The following is an 18,917-nucleotide window of genomic DNA, read 5'->3' as shown; positions in this document are numbered from 1 at the left end:
CTAAGCAAATGCATAAAGTGACCAAATGTGGAACTGAATCAGACAACACAGAGTCTGACAAAGATGAGCTGTCATGCCTGGAACTGCATAGCATTACTGAAGCAGATCACACAATCATCTGGATCACAATAGATGTGTCTGGTGTAAAACAGAAAATGGAACTGAATACAGTGTCGGCTTTGCCTATAATTCCAGAGACTGACTACAACAGACTGTTTTTCCAAGATACTATTAGAGAAGACCTCGGTGATGCTAAACAGCTACACAGGTGGAAAAGTGTCTCCCAAAGGCAAACTGAACATAAATGTAATGTACAGAGGCAAAATACTGCAGTTAGAGCTTTATGTGTTGAAAAGTGGAAGGGCAGCACTTTTTGGATGTGAATGGTTGAGAAAAATCCAACTAGACTGGAACTCAGTCAAAGCTCTCAATGTATCATCTATAGGCAATGGCAGCCCAATTGTAACGGACTGGCACAGCTACTTAATGCTAATGAGAAGGTGTTTGAGGAGGGAATAGATAAACAGATCGAAGACTTGACCACAAGCTGTTTGGGATGCCAAAAAGTTCAAAGTGCACCCCCCACAGGCTCCATTACACCCATGGGAATAGCCATCTTCACCATGGCAAAGAATACTTACTGACTTTGCTGGGCCATTCATGGACTCTATGTCTCTGATTGCTGTGGTTGCTTATTTGAAGTGGCCGCAGGTTATACTAATGAAGTCAACCACCTCAGCAAAGACTGTCTCCACCCTCAGGACTACCTTCCCCAGAAATGGCTTACCAGAACAAACTGTGAGTGACAACGGACCACAACACACGTCAGAAGATTTCCAACTGTTCATGAAGAAAAATGGCATCAGACATTTCAAGTCAGTTCCTCACCACCCAGCAACGAATGGGTTAACTGAAAGGTTTATCCAAACCTTCAAGAAGTCCATTAATGCTATGGACTAGGAGGATATTTCCCTACAGCACCAAGAGGCCAACTTCCTTTGTGTGCATCAGAACTCTGTTCATGTGATGACAAATCAAACACTTGCAATGCTGTTCATGGACAGGAATTTGAGACCTCGCATAGACCTCCTGAAATCAGACCTCTGGAGGTAAGTATAGAATAAGCAGTTTAGCCAGTAGCCAAGTGAATCAGCAAGGTCCTTTGAGATTGGACAGGAAGTCCTAGTGCATGATTACAGAGAAGACAAGTGGACATCCTGTAGGATAGCTACAAGAACTGGGCTACTGCTGTATGCAGTGGATGTTGGAGGTGAGACATGGAGATGTTATGTGGACCGGATATTGGATACTTAACTGAAGAACACACCTGAGTCAATTGCATCCAACAAGACAGACATATTACAACCACCAGACCCACCTCTCAGTGATAATCATGTTACTGACAGCAACGTGACACCAGAAACCAAGAACGTTATCTTAGACAAGACATCTACCAAACCTGATACCCCTCCACAGATCCAGAGGCGCTATCCTGAAAGAAACAGAGCGCCACCCAAAAGACTGAACCTTTGGAACTGTGAAGTTGTTGTGGACTGTTATTGTGAAAGCATTTTTATTTGGAATATGGGTTTTTGAAAGGGGAATTGAATGTTGTGTACATATATAGTTTTATGTTGTATTAATCTAAAGGGGGAGGAAGTGTAATGTATGGATCTATTTATTTTAGAGCAGTAACCCCCCCGTCGCACTATTGTGTTGATCTGTTGTCTACGCATGTACATTTCTCTCTCTCTCTCTCTCTCTCTCTCTCTCTCTCTCTCCCTTTCTCCCTCCCTCTTTGCAGCCACTTGAGGACCCATCAATAGACAACCACTTAGGAGAACATCATACTCGAGTAATCTCAATAGTACTATCTCTAAATAAAAATGTTCTCCTTGGGTTGTAATCTTGGACCCACCTAAACCCTCCACAAAGCACCAGCCAACCAGCCTTTACTTGTCACATGTGTCAATGTCCAGCCATGGGATGCACATAGGTGAGATATGATGCGGGTCTTAATTTCACACTCGTACATTTTTGAGATGTGGGAAGCAATGGGAACACCCAAGGGAAACTCTCAGGCAGAATGTACAGACAACACTTGAGCTCAAGATCAAACCCAGGTCATTGGGGTTGAGAGGCAGTGAATCGATCAGCTGTGCTGCTGCTGTCGTTATTACCTCAAGAAGCTCGATAACTTGTGCAGAATCAAAGTCTGAATCAGAATCGGGGTTGCTATCACGGACATACTCTTAGTGGCCATTTTATTAGGTACAGGAGAAGAACCCTGTGTGGTCCATCCACTTCACACTTTGGGCATTCAGAGATGCTCTTCTGCACATCACTGTTGCAACGTGTGGACATTTAATTTACCATTGCCTTCCTGTCAGCTTGAACTGTTCAGGCAATTCTCCTCAGACCTCTCTTCACAAATTATTTTTACCCACAGAACTGTTGTTCATCGGATTTTTTTTTTGTTATTTCTCGCACCATTCTCTGTAAACTCTAGAGACTGTGTGTGAAAATTCCCAGGAGAACTGTGGTTTCTGAGATACTCAAACCACCCTGTCTGGCACCAACAATCATTCCACGGTCAAAGTCTCTGAGATCACATTTCTCCCCCATTCTGAAGTTTGGTCTGAACAACGACTGTACCTCTTGACCATGTCTGCGTGCTTTTATGCAATGAGTTGCTGCCTCATGATGACTGATGAGATATTTGCACTAAAGAGCGGGTGTATGTCTCTAGTTTGAAACACTTGGAGAAAGGCTCTGACCATCCACCTTATCTACACCTCTCATGATTGTATCTTCCTCTATAAGGTCATCTCTCAGACTCCTAAACTCCAGGGGAAAGCATCTGCCTATCCAATCTCCCTTTATAAAGCACTCACCCTCCCTCCAGTCCCAATACCAACCTTTCCATCTTAATAACTCCCCTCTTATAGCTGGGTGACCAGAACTACATAGAAATCTGACTGAGATCACACCAATGACTCCAACGTGATATACCAGCTACTCCACACCATACCCCCCCCCCATTCCTTTTTATTTACTTTCCAAAATACCTGAATCCCATCGTCTATTTCCAGTTGAGGATCGAAAGAGGCTGAAAAGGGCAGAAGACTCAGCAGCTCCAACCCTTCTCAGCATCGAAGACACCCTCAAGAGGTGATGTCTCAAGGCAGAAGCACCCATCATTAAAGACAATCACTAAATGGGACTTGCCCTCTTCTCATTACTACACTCATGGAGGTTGAAGATCTACACTCAATGATTTAGGAATAGCTTCTTCCCCTCTGTCATCAGATACCTGAATTGCCTATGTACCCACAAACGCTACCTCATTATCTCTCCTTTTTGCATTATATATGTATATATTTTGTTTTAATGTATATATGTTTATACCCTTGTATTGCTGACTCTAAACCACAGAATTCACATCATATGTCAGTTATAATAAATCTGATTCAGATTCTGATTCATATAGTCTGGGCAAATCTAATTGACAGGAGTGCACTGTTGATGAACCAAATTGGTCTTACACTGCCCCCTGGTGGATTCATATTTCTTACTCCTTTAAGGCCGTAGTTATTTATTCAGTGATATGGCAGAGAGCAGGCCCTCCTGGCCCTTGGTGTCACGCAGTCCTAGCAACCCTTGGCATACCTGATATACCCTAACCAAATTATGGGACAATTTCCAATGACCAAATAACCTACCCAGGATGTCCTTGGACTGTGAGAAAAAACCAGAGGATCTGGAGAAAACCCAAGCATTCCTTGGGGGGGGGGGGGGGGACTTAGAGAGGCTCCTTACAGAATGGCACCCAAATTGAACTCCAGAATGCCCTAACTTGTAATAGCATTGCACTAAACGCTACCCTAGCAAGGTGCCGTAGGATCTAGGAGCAGAATTAGGCCATTTGGCCCATCAAATCTGCTCCACCATTCCATCGTGGTGACTTATTATCCCTCTCAACTTCACTATCCTGCCTTCTCCCTGTAGCATTTGATGCCCTGATTAATCAGGGACCTATCAACCTCCACCTTAAATATACACAGTGACTTCACCTGCACTTCTGTGGCAATGAATTCCCACCCTCTGGCTAAAGAAACGTTTATACATCTCTGTTTTAAATGGACATCCTTTATATCTGAGGCTGCACAGTCTAGTCCTAGACTCCCCCACCATGGGAAATATCCTCTCCCCGTCCACTCTATCCAGGCCTTTCAATATTCGATAAGTTTCATTGAGATCCTCCCCCCCCCCACCCCCTTCTTCTAAACTCCAGTGAGTACAGGCCCCAACACTCCTCATATGCAAACCTTTTCATTCCTGGAATCATTCTTGTGGACCCCTGGACCCTCTCCAATGCCAGCACATCTCTTCTTAGATAGGAGGCCCAAAACTGCTCATGATATTCCAATTGCTGTCCTCTCCAACACGCCCATCTGTGGGGATCAGAAACAACATCTTCACCTCGCTGACGGTCAATACTGGTGCACCTCAGGGGTGTGTGCTTAGCCCACTGCTCTACTCTCTCTACACCCATGACTGTGTGGCTAGGCACAGCTCAAATATCATCTAAAAATTTGCTGACAATACAAGCATTGTTGACAGAATTTCAGATGGTGACAAGAGGTAAAACCAAAGATTTGATTGTGGACTTCAGAAAGGGTAAGATGAGGGAACACCAGTCCTCAGTTTCAAGAGACTTTGTATGTCACCAAAGGCACTCACAGATTGCTACAGATGTACCATGGAGAGCATTCTAGCTGGCTGCATCACCATCTGGTATGGTGGCAGGGGGCTACTGCACAGGATCGAAGTAAGCTACAGAGAGTTGCAAACTCAGTCAGCTTCGTCATGAGCACGAGCCTCCGTAGTATCCAGGACATTTTCAAGGAGCGATGCCTCAAAGGGGCAGCGTCCGTCACTAAGGACCCCCATCAGTCAGGTCCTGCCTGTTTTCATTGCTACCGTTAGGAAGGAGGTGCGGAAGTCTGAAGACACACACTCGGCAATTCAGGAACAGCTTCTTCCCCTCTGCCATCCGATCTCTGAATGGACATTGAACCCATGAACACTACCTCACTACTTACTAAATTTTTATTTTTGTATTACTTATTAAATTTAACTATTATATATATATCCATATCCTTACTGTAATTCACAGTTCTTTTCCTCTATTGTTATGTATTATATTGTACTGCTGCCACAAAGTTAACAAATTTCAGGACACAGGCTGGTGATAATCACCCTGAACAATGTGTTAGAAAGCCTGAGCATTACCTCATTGCTTTTGTATTCTAGATCTCTCAAATTGAATGCTAACATTGCATTTGCCCTGCTTTTCACCCACTCAACCAACAAGTTAATCTTTAAGGAATCCTGCACGAGGACTCACAAGTCCATCTGCACCTTTGATTTTTGAATTTTCTCCCCATTTACAAAATAGTCCATGCTTTTATACCTTCAGCCAAAGTGCATGACCAGTACTTCACTACATTACATTCCATCTGCCACTTCTTTGTCTATTCCCCTTATCTGCCTAAGTCCTTCTGCAGATGCCCTGCTTCCTCAACACTGTTTCCACATCCACAAACTTGGCCACAAAGCCATCAATTCCTTCATCCAAATCATTGACATAAAACGTGAACAGAAGCGATCCCAACACTGATCCCTGCAAAACACCACTAGTCATCAGTGGCCAACCAGAGAAAGCTCCCTTTATTCCCAGTCTTTGCTCCTGACAACCAGCCAGTCCTCTATCCGTGCTAGTACCTTTCCTGTAATACCACGGGCTCTTAACTTGTTAAGCAGCCTCATGTGCGGCACCTTGTCGAAGGCCTTCTGAAAATCCAAAATAAACAACATCCACTGGCTCTCCTTTGTGTATCCTGCCTGTTATTTCCTGAAAGAATTCCAGCAGATATGTCAGGCAAGATTTACCCTTTAGAAAACCATGCTGACATTAGTCTATTTTTTCATGTACCCCTAAACCTCATCCTGATAATAGACTAAAGTCTTCCCATCCATTGAGGTCAGGCTAACTGGCTTATAATTTCCTTTCTTCTGCTTCCCTCCTTTCTCAAAGAGTGGGGTGAATTTTTCAGATGTCCAGTCCTCAGGAACCATCCCAGATTCTAGTGATTCTTGGAAGATCATTATTAATGGCTCCACAATCTCTTCAGCTAGCTCTTTCAGAACTTCTGGATGTAGTCAACCTTCAGAGTTCTGAGCTTCCCAAATACCTTCCGCTTAGTAACAGCAATGACACTCTCCTCTGCCTCCTGACACCTTGGCACTTCTGGCGTTCTGCCAGTGCCTTCCACAGTGAGAACTGATGCAAAATACATAAGTTCATATGCTATTTCTTTGTCCCCCATTACTACCTCTCCAGCATAATTTTCCAGCGGTCTGATATCCACTCTCGCCTCTCTTTTACTTTTTTATATATCTGAGAAAACTTCTTGTATTGTCTTTTTATTATTAGTTAGTTTACCATCATACTTCATCTTTTTTCTCTTCATTGGTTTCTTTAGTTGCCTTCCCTTGGCTTTTAAAAGCTTCCCAATCCTTTAACTTCCCACTAAATTTCGTTCTGTTATATGCCCATTTTTTTGCTTTCATGCTCTGTGTGATTTCCTTCAGTCCTGTATTCATCACCCTTTTTGAATTTGTCTCCATTACACTTTAACTCATCACACTGACTGCAATTTTGCCCCATCATCTGCCTCACAGTCGCACTACACATTGTATCTACTTATATACCAACTGCCTCACCCTCCACCCTATCACTCTGGTTCACACCCCCCGCCCCCGTCAAATTACGTTTGTAATTTAAACTCTCCCAACAGCTCTAGCAAATCTGTCCACAAGGATATTGGTCCCCCTTGGGTTCAGGTGTAACCTGTCCCTTTTGTATAGGTTATACCTTTCCCAGAAGAGATTCAGTCATCCAGAAATCCAAAATCCTGCCCCCTGCACCAATTCCTCAGCCACGTATCCGTCTGCCAAATCATCCGACTCTTATCCTCACTGCTCCGGAAGTCCTGCTTTTCAGCATTCTGCCCAACTCCCTATACTTTCTCTTCTGGACCTCCTCTCTTCTCCTAACTGCATCATTGGCACCAATATGCACCAGGACTTCTGGCTGTTCACCCTCCTGCTTTAGAATGCCATGGACCTGATCTGAGACATCCCTGACCCTGACCCTGACCCTGGCACCTGAGAGGCAACATACCATCCGGGTGTCTCTTTCACAACCACAGAATCTGCTGTCTGCTCCTCTAATTATGGAATCCCCAATCACTACGGCTGGTCTCTTCACTCCTCTAACCTTCTGAGCCACAGAGCCAGGGACCCAGTCACTATGGCTTCCCCCAGTTGGTCATCTGTCCCAACAGTATGCAAAGTGATATACTTATTATTGAGGGGAGTGTCCATGGGGCCACTTGGCACTGGCTGCCTATTTCTCTCTCCAGACTGTCACCCAGGGACCTGCCTCTTAGGGGTGACTACCTCCCTGTAGTCCAACCTATCACCTCCTCATTCTCCCCTATAGTCCAAATGCCATCCAGCCACAGCTCCTGTCCCTTAACATGGTCTCTAAGGAGCTGCAGCACAGAGCACTTTATGAAGATCTAGTTATCAGGGAAACTGTAGGTCTCCTGGAGTTCACATATCTCACACAAGGAACACATCACAACCTCTGGATTAATTGATAGTGTACCAGTGTTTACTGATATAGAGAGAAAAAAACTTACTTGGAACCTCTGCCTGTGCTTGTCCAAGCCTATTGAGCCAAAACTGAACCACTCTAACACTGCCCCTCTCCAACAATGACTGCTTCATTTATATCTCCTTACTTTTTATTCGTTCTGTGTTCATTGCAGCCTGCTAAAAAGGGCTAGGTAGTACCAGCAATCTTTTCAAATCTCTTGCTGCATCACCAAAGAATGACCTCTCATGCTGATTGTTGCCTGCCAATAAACTACTTATTGTTGCTAGTAAATATCATTGCTACCAGTAGGGAAGAGATACCGGTGCCTGGACACACGTACTCGAACAACTTCATCCCCTCTGCAAAACAGATTTCTAAATGTTTCATGAACATTGCTTTGCTATTTGTGTGTGCGTAATATGGGGAGGGGGGGAGAGCGAGGGGGGTGGAGAGAATGGGGGAGAGATGGAGAGAGAGAGTGGTGAGGGAGGAAAGAGGTGGTGTGGGGAGAACCGGTATGACTTCCACGATCTAGTCCTTGATCTTGCAGAGGTTGACTGCCAAGTTTTGATTGGAGGCAACACTCAGCCAGTCTACAAAATGCTGGAGGAACTCAGCAGGCCAGGCGGCATCTAGGAAAAGAGTACAGTCGACATTTCGGGGCGATGCTGCCTGGCCTTCTGAGTTCCTCCAGTATTTTGTGAGTGTTGCTCGGATTTCCAGCATCTGCAGATTTTCTCTTGTTTGTGATTGGATTCAGTCAGTCCATTTTCTCACTCAGGGCATCATTCAATAATGGTTTACCCTGCAGCAAAACAAATGCATCGCAGGTGCTGCCATTAGATTTTGGAAATCTTTTACCTCAACTTGCATTCTTCTTTTTCTTGTGTTGTTTTATGGCGGTTGGCAAACCAGCTTTAAGGTGCATTATTGCCACCTGCTAGACTGGAGTGTGGATCATTTGATAAACAGGAGGAGGGAAAAGAATTGCATTCCCTAAATTCAAGTAATAAACCAGAGTCTTTCAGATACTTCATGATATAGGTCTCTATTACTCTTGAAATCCCTCTTAAAATGTTTTCTATACCCACAGCAGTTTTTTTTATATATTAAGTGCTCCTATGATCTTCATTCTTTCTCTTTGGTACTTCTTACACTTCATCAATACATGTTCAACTGTTTCTGGTTGATTACAGTATTCACACAACCCAGTTGGATGTTTCCCTATTTTACGTAATGTGTAATTAAGTCTTGTGTGTCCAATTCTTAAATGACTGATGATCACTTCTATCTTTCTATGTCCACTTGATAGTCTTTTGTATCTGGCTTGCCTCTGTATTTTGTACAGTTGTATCCCTGTTTCACTTTCATCCCAATGCTTCTACCATGTCTCCTCAATATGTGTCTTTATAATGCTTTTGACTTCTGCTTTGCTTAGAGGGATCTGGACCTTTATTATAGATGATTTGAGTGGTTGTTTAGTTATACTGTCCACTTTTTCATTACCCTCCACACCACAATGAGCAGGAACCCAAAGAAAGCTTACTTCTACCCCATTTTTGGTCAATGTATATAACTTGCATAGAATCCCCAATCAAATATCCTGTCTACTTTCTGATTTTCTTGATTTGATCGAGGTTAATACAGACAAACTGTCTGAACAGGGTACAGCCTTTTTGACATCATTTTCTTCTATCCAAGATAATGCACTCAATATTGCCATTAATTCTTTCATATACACTGATAAATGGTTTGATGTTCTTTTCCTGATTCTAGTTTTCCAATGAGGAATGTATGCAATACCTGTGTGGCCAGAGCTAGGGTCTTTTGATCCATCCGTAAATATTACAAGTTCGTTTCTAAAATGCAAGTTTATATATTCTTGTACTATCTGTTTGATTCCATAGTTAGACTTCTTTTTTAAAAGTTGTTGCAAGTTTATATCTACTGTACATATTGTAAAGAGCCATGGAGGAACATCAGATAATGCAACTGTGGGGCTATATTCCATTTCGTGTAGACCATATTTTTGTGCTGCTGCATCCCAGATCCATCCAAAGCTATTATAATTTGAATTATTATGTTCCCAGCGGTCTTTTAATATAGCTTTAGCTGGATGTCAGTAGTTATGTCCCATGATGTTAACCCAGTAATGTAACATTAGCTTTATTCTTCTAAGTCTTAATGGCATTTCCTCCATTTCGACCTGAAGAGCTGATATAGGTGATTTCAGGTGAATGCACCACTACATATCCTGAGGGCCTGAGGTGGATCAACTTCCAGCATATCTCAATTTGTATTGTTTTTAAATGGGAGTCTTAAAGGTAATTTGCAGTCATTTGCAATTACTCTGTAGCGCAACCAATGAAATTCTCGGATCAGCTGAATCACCGGTCGTACTCACATCAGAGTGGAATTTTTTGATCGACAATCTAAGTGGCAATTTGCAACTATCATCGGACAAATATGTTCTGCTAATTGCAAATTATGAACGGATCGTAAGCGATTAGGCACATGTTTATCAGAGAAAAATCGTTCGCAAACATTGCTAAGAATCCGTATAGCGGCTCTTTCCACCCCCCATTCCAAGAATACTATGAAATCCAGTCCGGGTTTATCCGCATGCCCATAACGCTATTTAAAAAGGAGACGACGACTGGTTCACCGGAGAGTAGGTTAGAAAAGTCGGAGTTTTGATAATGGCATACCGGGTTCACGGAAATCAGCGGTTCAAGCACCAGAAAAGTTTTGGTGAGTTTATCCTCAGCTGACGACCCTCGACTACATCTGCGTGTAGTTTAAATGTGATTTTTGAGCTGTTTTGTGTCTTTCCCCCTTCTTACAGCTGCGAGAAAAGAAGAATCGGCACTTATGCGCTCCAAATACCCTCAGAGGGTTCCGGTAAGGTAGCTCCTGCACCGATAAGCCCAGCATCTGCACGCTGCACCAACTTCCACACTTCAGTTTGGCTCAAGGTTGACGGCGATCTTTTGTCTTTTCCTCTGCAGGTTATTGTAGAGCGCTATCCCGGCGAGAAGTACTTGAGTAATTTGGATAGGAATAAATATTTGGTTCCCCACGATGAACTAATGGGCTATTTCGTTTCTGTCATCAGGTACGAAGCTTGTCTCTGCGTTCTGCTTCAAACAATCCGGCTTTCCCTCCCTCAGATAAAGGAGAAGGGTCTTTCCGGCGGGGAATTTGTTTTTGATGTCCTTATCTTGGCCGTTCACCAGAGACACAACAGACTGCAGGTGTTGGAGTCTAGAACTAGACAAACACGACTTTATTCCTCTCCATAGATGCTGCCTGGCCTGCCGAGTTCCTCCAGGTAGACATATACCTCCTGAATGTGCAACGACGGTCAGGTAGGTCAGCATCTGCGGAGAGGAATTAGACAGAAAACATTTCTCTCCGTAGACGTTGTCTGAGGAGCTGGGTTACTCCAGGGCCTTGTGTGTTGCTAAGGTGACATTCAGCCTGGCTGGGGGTGATTTTAGGCTCATTGGACATAGGTGGGATGGATTCTTCCAAATGACATCATCTTAGAGAAATGCTCTCTTCAATACAGTAAGCTTCTGTTTATTTTCACCTTTGGCAGACTGGTATGCTGTGTGTGTGGGGAGGGGGAATGCCTACACAGTCTGAAGAGGGTCTGGAGATTCACAAGAATGATCCTAGGAATGAAAGTGTTGATGTATAAGGCCTGTACTTGCTGGAGTTTAGAAGAATGGGGGGGGGGTGGAGGAGGAAATCTCTTTGAAATGCATCAGATATTGAAAGGCTTGAAGTGGATGTGGAGAGGATGCTTACAATAGTGTGAGAGTCTAGGACCAGGGGCACGTTCTCAGAATAGAAGGATGTCCCTGTAAAACGGGAGGAGTAATTTCTTTAACCAGAGGATGGTGAATCTAAAGAATTCATTGCCACAGGTGGCTATGGAGGCCAAGTCATTGGTTACTGTATATTTAAAACAGGTGGACTGTCACAAGTCGGGCTGTGAAAGCAGGGTTGGGCCTGTGGCTAGCAAACCCCATCACATTAAAACACAGTGCTACAGAAATGGTAAAGACCTCATCCCGGGGAAAGGAATAAAGAACCAAGATGATAGGCTACCCCTGGAGATGATGTGAAAGACTGGCTCAGGTCAAAGGACTGAGTTACTGTTGGGGGTTTATGCCCCAGTAGGGGTAATGGGTGTTAGTGACAGGTTCTTGATTACTAGGGGTTCTGGGGAAAATGGGGTTGAGGGGAAATAATCCACCATAATCAAATGGTGGAGCAGCCTTAATGGGCAGAATGGCCTAATTCTGCTCTTGTGGCAATTACCTGATGTGTTGATGTTCCTCCAGCATGTGGTGTTGCTATGGTGACAGTCTTCCTGGCTGTGGGTGCTTTAGACTCATTGAAAATGGCTGGGATGGATTCTTCTAATTGGCATTTTGTTATGGAAACAGAAAGAGAAACCTGCTGTTGAAGCTTTCTTTGCACCACCTTTGGCTCTTGTTCAGGTTTAGCAGAGCAGTAATGCTGGGAGAGTGTTTGTATAATCTGAGACAACATTTATTTCCCCTGGTGAGTTAACTACTCAGACTGCAGCAGTGATTCTGGTGAATGTTATCCCCTGGTTCTGGGAGGTCCTCTTGACTGGACTGGTTGTCTGTTGCCTTTGGGTTTGTTCCCATCTATAATGGGTTAGGTGTGGATGTTTACATTCTGCAAGTGTTGGAAGCTGGAGTTGAAACACTGATAATCTCCCAATGCTCCCAACTAATTAAATACAGGAAAGCTATTTAAAGGCAAAGAGCTTAAGGTGAGATGCACCCAATTAATCCAATTTTTTTCTACTCTACAAGTTTGAGTTGCCGATGAGAGTTTAGGGATTAGTTTTATCACAAGCAAGAGAAAATCTGCAGATGCTGGATGTTTTGAGTCTAAATCTAGGCCTTTATGATTACTACAGTTCACAGGGTGTGATCATTTGTGAAGCCATAGTTGCACTTCAGAATAGGGTTTTGTATCACTGACATGTTGTAGCAGTATAGTGCAATATGTAAAATGTAAGTTACAACGAGGAATAATTAGTGTAAAATGAACTAGGACTCGTGGACCTTTCAGAAATGTGGAGGAGGGGAAGGAACTGTTCCGAACATGTTGTGTGAGTCTTCAGGCTCCTGTACTGCCCTGATGGTAGTAATGAGAAGGGGACATGCCCTGGATGGTGAGGTTATTGATCACTGAAGATCAGCTTTATCCTCCATGTGCATTTGCATGCATTGGGAATCTGCTGTGGTGTTGGTCAGGGTAGAACAAAACAAAGCAGCAACAATTATAACAATAAAATTATCCATCCTTGGTGATGGACGCCACCTTTCTGAGGCTTTGCCTCTTGAAGATCAGCTCTGTGGTGAGGAGGCCAGTGATGGAGCTGGCTGAGTTTACAACTCCTGGACATTGGCACTTTGCCATAACTATTGACCACCTTGGGATATCAGGATAAGGTGACTGCCTTCTCAAAATTTCCTGAATGTGATGAAGGGGAGATGGAGTAGATATTGGATCTCCAAGAGCTTCATGGTCATAACCTGATTCTTATTCACCATGGTGTGTGTTGAATTAGACTCTTGATCAGTAGACCAGATGCTGGAGGGAATTTGGTGGCCAAGCAGCATTTGGAGTGGGTGAGGTAAAAGGAAATGGTAACATATTGGGTTGAAATGCTGTGAAATGTCACCAGTAATGCACAATACTGGAGGAACTCAGCAAGTCAGGCTGCTTCTATGGAGAAGAATAGTTGGTTCTTCATGGTCTGGCTCAAAAGTCAACTTTATTCCTCTCCATAGATGCTGCCTGACCTGCCAAGTTCCTCCAGCATTCTGCGTATTGTCTGGTTTTGCAGCGTCTGTTGAAGCTCTTGTTACTGAAATGTTAACAGTACTGTACCTTGCCACTCCACATTCCTGAGTCCCTCCAACAGATTGCTCCAAATTCCTGCAGCTGCAATCCCTTGTGCTTCCCAGATAAATGGTCCTGCACTCATCATCTCCCCACCCCCAAAATGCAAATATCCAGCTTTTGCCAGAATGGTTTCCACTGAGGCTGAGTGAGATGTAGTTTTCATCTCCATAGAGATGAGACTTGTAGAGATGCAGAAACGGAAATTAAGGAAGATGAAGACCTGAGTTGTAGTAAAAAGATGAATTGGTTAGGACTTATTCCCTGGAGTGCAGGAGAATGAGAGGAGATCTTGTAGAGGTATACAAAATTGAGGGGTATAGATTAGGTTAAATGCAAGCAGGCTTTTCCGCTGGAGTTGGATGAAACGAGCACTAGAGGTCATGTGAAAGGGGGCAAAAACCTGGGGGAGCTTTGGTCAGAGGTGCCAGTGGAGTGGTAGATGCAGATTTGGTGGGAAGTTTGGGTAAGTACAGGGTTGGGAGGAGTATGGAGGGCTGTGGTCTGGGTGCAGGTCAATGGGACTAGGCAGAATAGCAGTTTAGCACAGATTAGATGGGCCAAAGGGCCTGCTTCTGTGCTGTTGTGCTCCACAACTCTATGGTGAAAGTATAAAAACTTTTCTACTGAATTGAACTGGAGCAGAAAGCTGAATTGGTGGAAGAAAAGGGGAGAGAAATTGAATGATGTGGTGAGGCAGGGGTGAGAAGCGAATTGAATTGTGCTTTATGAAGTGTACTTTCACTGAATAGAATGCTAGCTAATGGCTCAGTATTGGTGCAAGTCCTCTGATTTCTGCCTGGTCCATGAACACTACCTTATCGTTGCATTATTTTTGTAAATTGTGATCATTTTGCCTTTGCACTGTACAGCTGCCACAAAACCAAAAATCAACTTTTTTTGCCAAATACACTTGCACATCCAGTATTAGGAATTTGATTAGGGAAATGACATGCAACAGAAAAGCAACATTCAACAAATATAATTGAATAACATTCAACAAATATAATTAAATAAGTTAATGTGGACATGGAATAAAATGTGCATTAATACATGTGCATATTTGCAAAGTATTTTGTAAACAAAACCACTTTTCTGTGTGCTAAGTATTTACAGTGCTGTCATTTGTGGTGGTGGGTGGGTAACTAGAATGGTTGATCAGATTAACTGCCTGGCAGAAGGAACTTTTTAAGATGTGAAGTTTAAGTGCTTTCCAGAATTGAGTTTTTGGAAACGGTGATTTGCAGGATTGGTAGTTCCACAATTTTTTTTTTTACCCCTGCCTGCTGCTTTGTCATGAACACAAGTCTTGCCCTTATGGGAGACTGCAGCCAGTGATCTTTTTAACTGACTCAAGTAGCATTTAAGTCTGAGTCAGTAATGAGTCCTGGTCTGAGTTCTTAAACAGTGGCCCACTGGTTTGCCTGTGCTTTTCTTAATGGCTGGGTTTTGTCCTCTCCACAGGAACCGGTTAGCTCTGAAACCCAATCAAACTTTCTACCTCGTGGTGAAGAAGAGAACCCTCACCAATATGTCTGCCACCATTGGAGAACTGGACCAGGAGTTCAGGGACTCTGATGGCTTCCTCTACTTTTACTATGCGTCTCAGGAGATGTTTGGTACAAGCTAGTGAGGATTGGATATTATTTGGTGTAACATCTGGAACAAAAAACTTCTGATTTGCTACTGTATTGCCTCAACACTGTAGAATTAAGTTTAGCAGGTGAAAGTTTAACTATTGGGAATGGTCATGGTGGACACTGGTTTTTATTAAGCTAATTTTGTTTTAATCAATCACTAAAATTGCCCTGTAAAAGTGGTGTGCTGATCCAGGGAAAAGGAGATTTGCATAAGTAAATAAAACATGGCGCAGTTTAGCATCGCTGCAAACCTAATGTCCCCATTTACTAACTTGAATGTTCTACCCACGTGACTTGAGTTCCAGAGAAACAGCGAGTGAACTGGTGCACTGCAGGACCTGAACTGTCCTTGTTGGTAATAACTAATTCTAATTTAAAGTTGTTTGCACATGAGTACATTCATTACTTTTGCCTGATTGTATAAACTGTTCTTGATCCTGCCACCAATATTTTGGTATTTATTGGCGTTCCTTCTGATGTTGTTTGTAAGAACAATCAAATGTGAATTCCAATTTTTAACAATTGACAAATTTCATTAAAGCTCTTGTTTATGGATATTCTAGAGATTAAGACAAAGACTATTTACTTCCAAATGGTGTCTTGGGAAAACATTGGTGTTGCAAATGTTGTAGTAAGGACATGTTTCACTATGTACTTAGCAGCCACTTTAGTAGGTACATCTGTATGCCTTAATACAAATATCTATCAGCCAATCATATGGCAACAGCTCAATGCATAAAAGCACTTGGACATGGGCAGAGGTTCAGATGTTCAGACTAAACATCAGAATGTGATCTCAGTGACTTTGACAGCAAAATGATTGTTGGAGCCAGACAGGGTGGTTTGAGTATCAGAAACAGCTGATCTACTGGGACTTTTCTCAGTCTCAGTTTACAGAGAATGGTGTGAGAAACAAAAACATCCAGTGAGCAACAGTTCTGTGGGTGAAAATAATTTGAGAGGTCTGAGGAGAATGGCTTGAACGGTTCAAGCTAACAGGAAGGCAACAGTAACTGAAATGACCCCACATTACAACAGTGGTGTCCAGAAGAGCATCTCTGAACATGCAACATGCCAAACCTTTGTGGATGGGCTACAACAGCAGAGACCATGCCTAATATCAGTGGTGGGAAAGTTAATGGAATGTATTCTAAGGGACTGGATATGTAAGTATTTGGATAGACAGGGATTGATTTGGGATAGTCAGGATCGCTTTGCGCATGGTGGGTCCTGTCTAACTAATCTCGTAGATTTTTGAGGAAGTTACCAGGAAAGTTGATGGAGGCAAGGCAGTGGATTTTGTGTACATGGACTTCAGCAAGGTATTTAACAAGGTCCCAGTTGGGACGCTAGTCAAGAAGGTTTAGTCACTTAGCATTCAAGATGAGACAGTAATTTGGATTAGACGTTGGCTTTGTAGGAGAAGCAGAGAGTGGTTGTATATGGTTGCCTCTCTGGAGGTTTGTAACTAGTGCTGTGCTGCAGGGATCAGTGCTGGGTCTGTTTGTCAACAATCTGGATGATGTGGTAGATTTGCAGATGACACTAGGAGCTTTCAATGAGATCTGGACTAGCTGGAAAATGGCAGGTAGAATTTAATGCAGCCGAGTGGTTAGTGTTGCACTTTGGAGGGACCAAGCAGGGTAGCGGTAGGGCATTTGAGTCTGATAGAACAAAGTGATGAGAATATAGGTCCATGATTCATTGAAAGTGGCTCAGAGGTAGATAGTCATATAGAAAGCCTTTGGCACATTGGCCATCATAAACAAAGTATTGAATACAGGAGATGTGACATTATGTTGAAGTTGTTTAAGACATTGAGGCCTAATTTGGAGTATTGTGTGCAATTTGGGTTGCCTATCTAAAGGAAAGATGTAAATAAGGTTGAAAGAATATGGAGAAAATTTATAAGCATGTTGCTGGGCCTGGAGGATCTGAGTTTCGGGGGAAGATTTAATAGGTTAGAACTTTATTCCCTAGAACATCAAAAATGGAGAGGAGATTTGGTAAAGGTATACAAAATTATGAAGTACAGATTGGGTAAATAAAAGCAGGGTTTTTCCACTGAGGTTGGGTTAGACTAAAACTGGAGGTCATAGGTGAAAAGTGAAACATTTAAGCAGAATATGAGTGAAAATTTCTTCACTCAGGGTAACAAGAGCCAGTACTCCTGGTGTATGCAATTTCAACATTTGAGAAGTTTCGATAGGTACATAAACAATAGGGGTATGGAGGACTGTGGTTTAGGTGCAAGTCAATGGGAGTAGTCAGTTTAAACTGATTTGGCATGAATTAGATGGGCCAAATGGCCTGTTTTTGTCCTGTAGTTTTCTATGACTTGATGATTGTGCTATGTGACTATAACACTTCATGATCCATCCTTAAATTTTTTAACTTGTATACTCCACCTAATTAAAGATTAGCTTTATTTGTAACACAAACATCAAAATATACAGCGACTCAGTCATTTGCATCAGTGGCCAACCGCCCAAGGATGTCTGTGGGCAGCCTGTAAGTGTAGCCATGCTTCTATCACCAACATAGCATGCCCACAACTCACTAACCCTAGCCTGTAGATGTTTGGAATGTGGGAGGAAGCCTACATGGTCATGAGGTGAATGCACAAATGCCTACAGACAGCAGAAGGAATTGTACCCCGACTAGTAATTGCTGGCAGTGTAATGGCATTATGCTACCATTCTGCACAGCTGACACTTAATGCTGCAGCCAGAATTAAACTATTACAATTACTTTTTAGTTAATTTAGTGATAAACTATGTCCTGCTTGTTCATCCATCCTGTTGCTGATATGCTGCAACAGCAAGTTGTTGTAGATCACACATGAAGTATTGTTTGGTTCTGGTCACATTATAGGAGCAACATACAAAATCTGCAGCAACTCAGCAGGGCAGATAGCACATGGAAGCTTTGGACAGGCTGCAGAGGGGATTCACCAGGATGCTCTGAATTAGAAGGCCTGTCTTCTGAGGAAAGTTAGAATGATCCTCCCTCTTTAGGGGGAAGGAAGATATTCTGTGCACCCCCCCCCCCGCCCCCCCCCCCCCCACACACACACACACACACACACACACACACACACACACACACACACACACACACACACACACACAACTGGATCCTGGATTTCCTCACTTGTAGACCCCAGTCAATTTGGATTGCCAAAAACATTTCCTTCACAAACTCCATCAGCACAGGAGTGCCACAGGGATGTGTGCTTAGCCCCCCTGCTCTACTCACTCTATGCCTAAGACTGTGTGGTTAAGTTTGGTTCCAACACCATATACAAGTTTGCTGATGACACCACTGTTGTGGGCTGTATCAAAGGGGGTGATGAATCAGCACACGGGAGGGAGATTGAAAACATGGCTGAGTGGTGTTACAACAGCAACTTCTCACTCAATGTCAACAAGACCAGTGAACTAGTTGTAGGCTGCAAGAGAGGGAAACCTGAGGTCCATGAGCCAGTCATCAGAGGTGGAGAGGGTCAGTAACTTAAAATTCCTGGGTATCACCATCTCAGACGACCTGACCTGGATCCATCATATAAATATAACAGCACCTCCACTTCCTTG

General features: G+C 43.2%; 1 protein-coding gene across 1 annotated transcript; it reads left to right on the top strand.

The window, feature by feature from the left end:
- Positions 1 to 10,324: 10,324 nt before the first annotated feature.
- Positions 10,325 to 15,859, top strand: LOC140202265 (microtubule-associated protein 1 light chain 3 gamma-like). The gene is made up of 4 exons (XM_072267149.1): positions 10,325 to 10,480; positions 10,575 to 10,630; positions 10,738 to 10,844; positions 15,149 to 15,859. The coding sequence occupies exons 1-4, from the start codon at positions 10,429 to 10,431 to the stop codon at positions 15,312 to 15,314; spliced, it is 381 nt and encodes a 126-aa protein (XP_072123250.1). The 5' UTR covers positions 10,325 to 10,428; the 3' UTR covers positions 15,315 to 15,859.
- The last annotated feature ends 3,058 nt before the right edge of the window (positions 15,860 to 18,917 follow it).

The sequence above is a fragment of the Mobula birostris genome, chromosome 8, assembly GCF_030028105.1.
Source record: "Mobula birostris isolate sMobBir1 chromosome 8, sMobBir1.hap1, whole genome shotgun sequence".
Taxonomy (NCBI): Eukaryota; Metazoa; Chordata; class Chondrichthyes; order Myliobatiformes; family Myliobatidae; genus Mobula; species Mobula birostris.
Note: the sequence above shows the minus strand (reverse complement) of the source record. Positions and strands in the feature narration are given on the sequence as shown.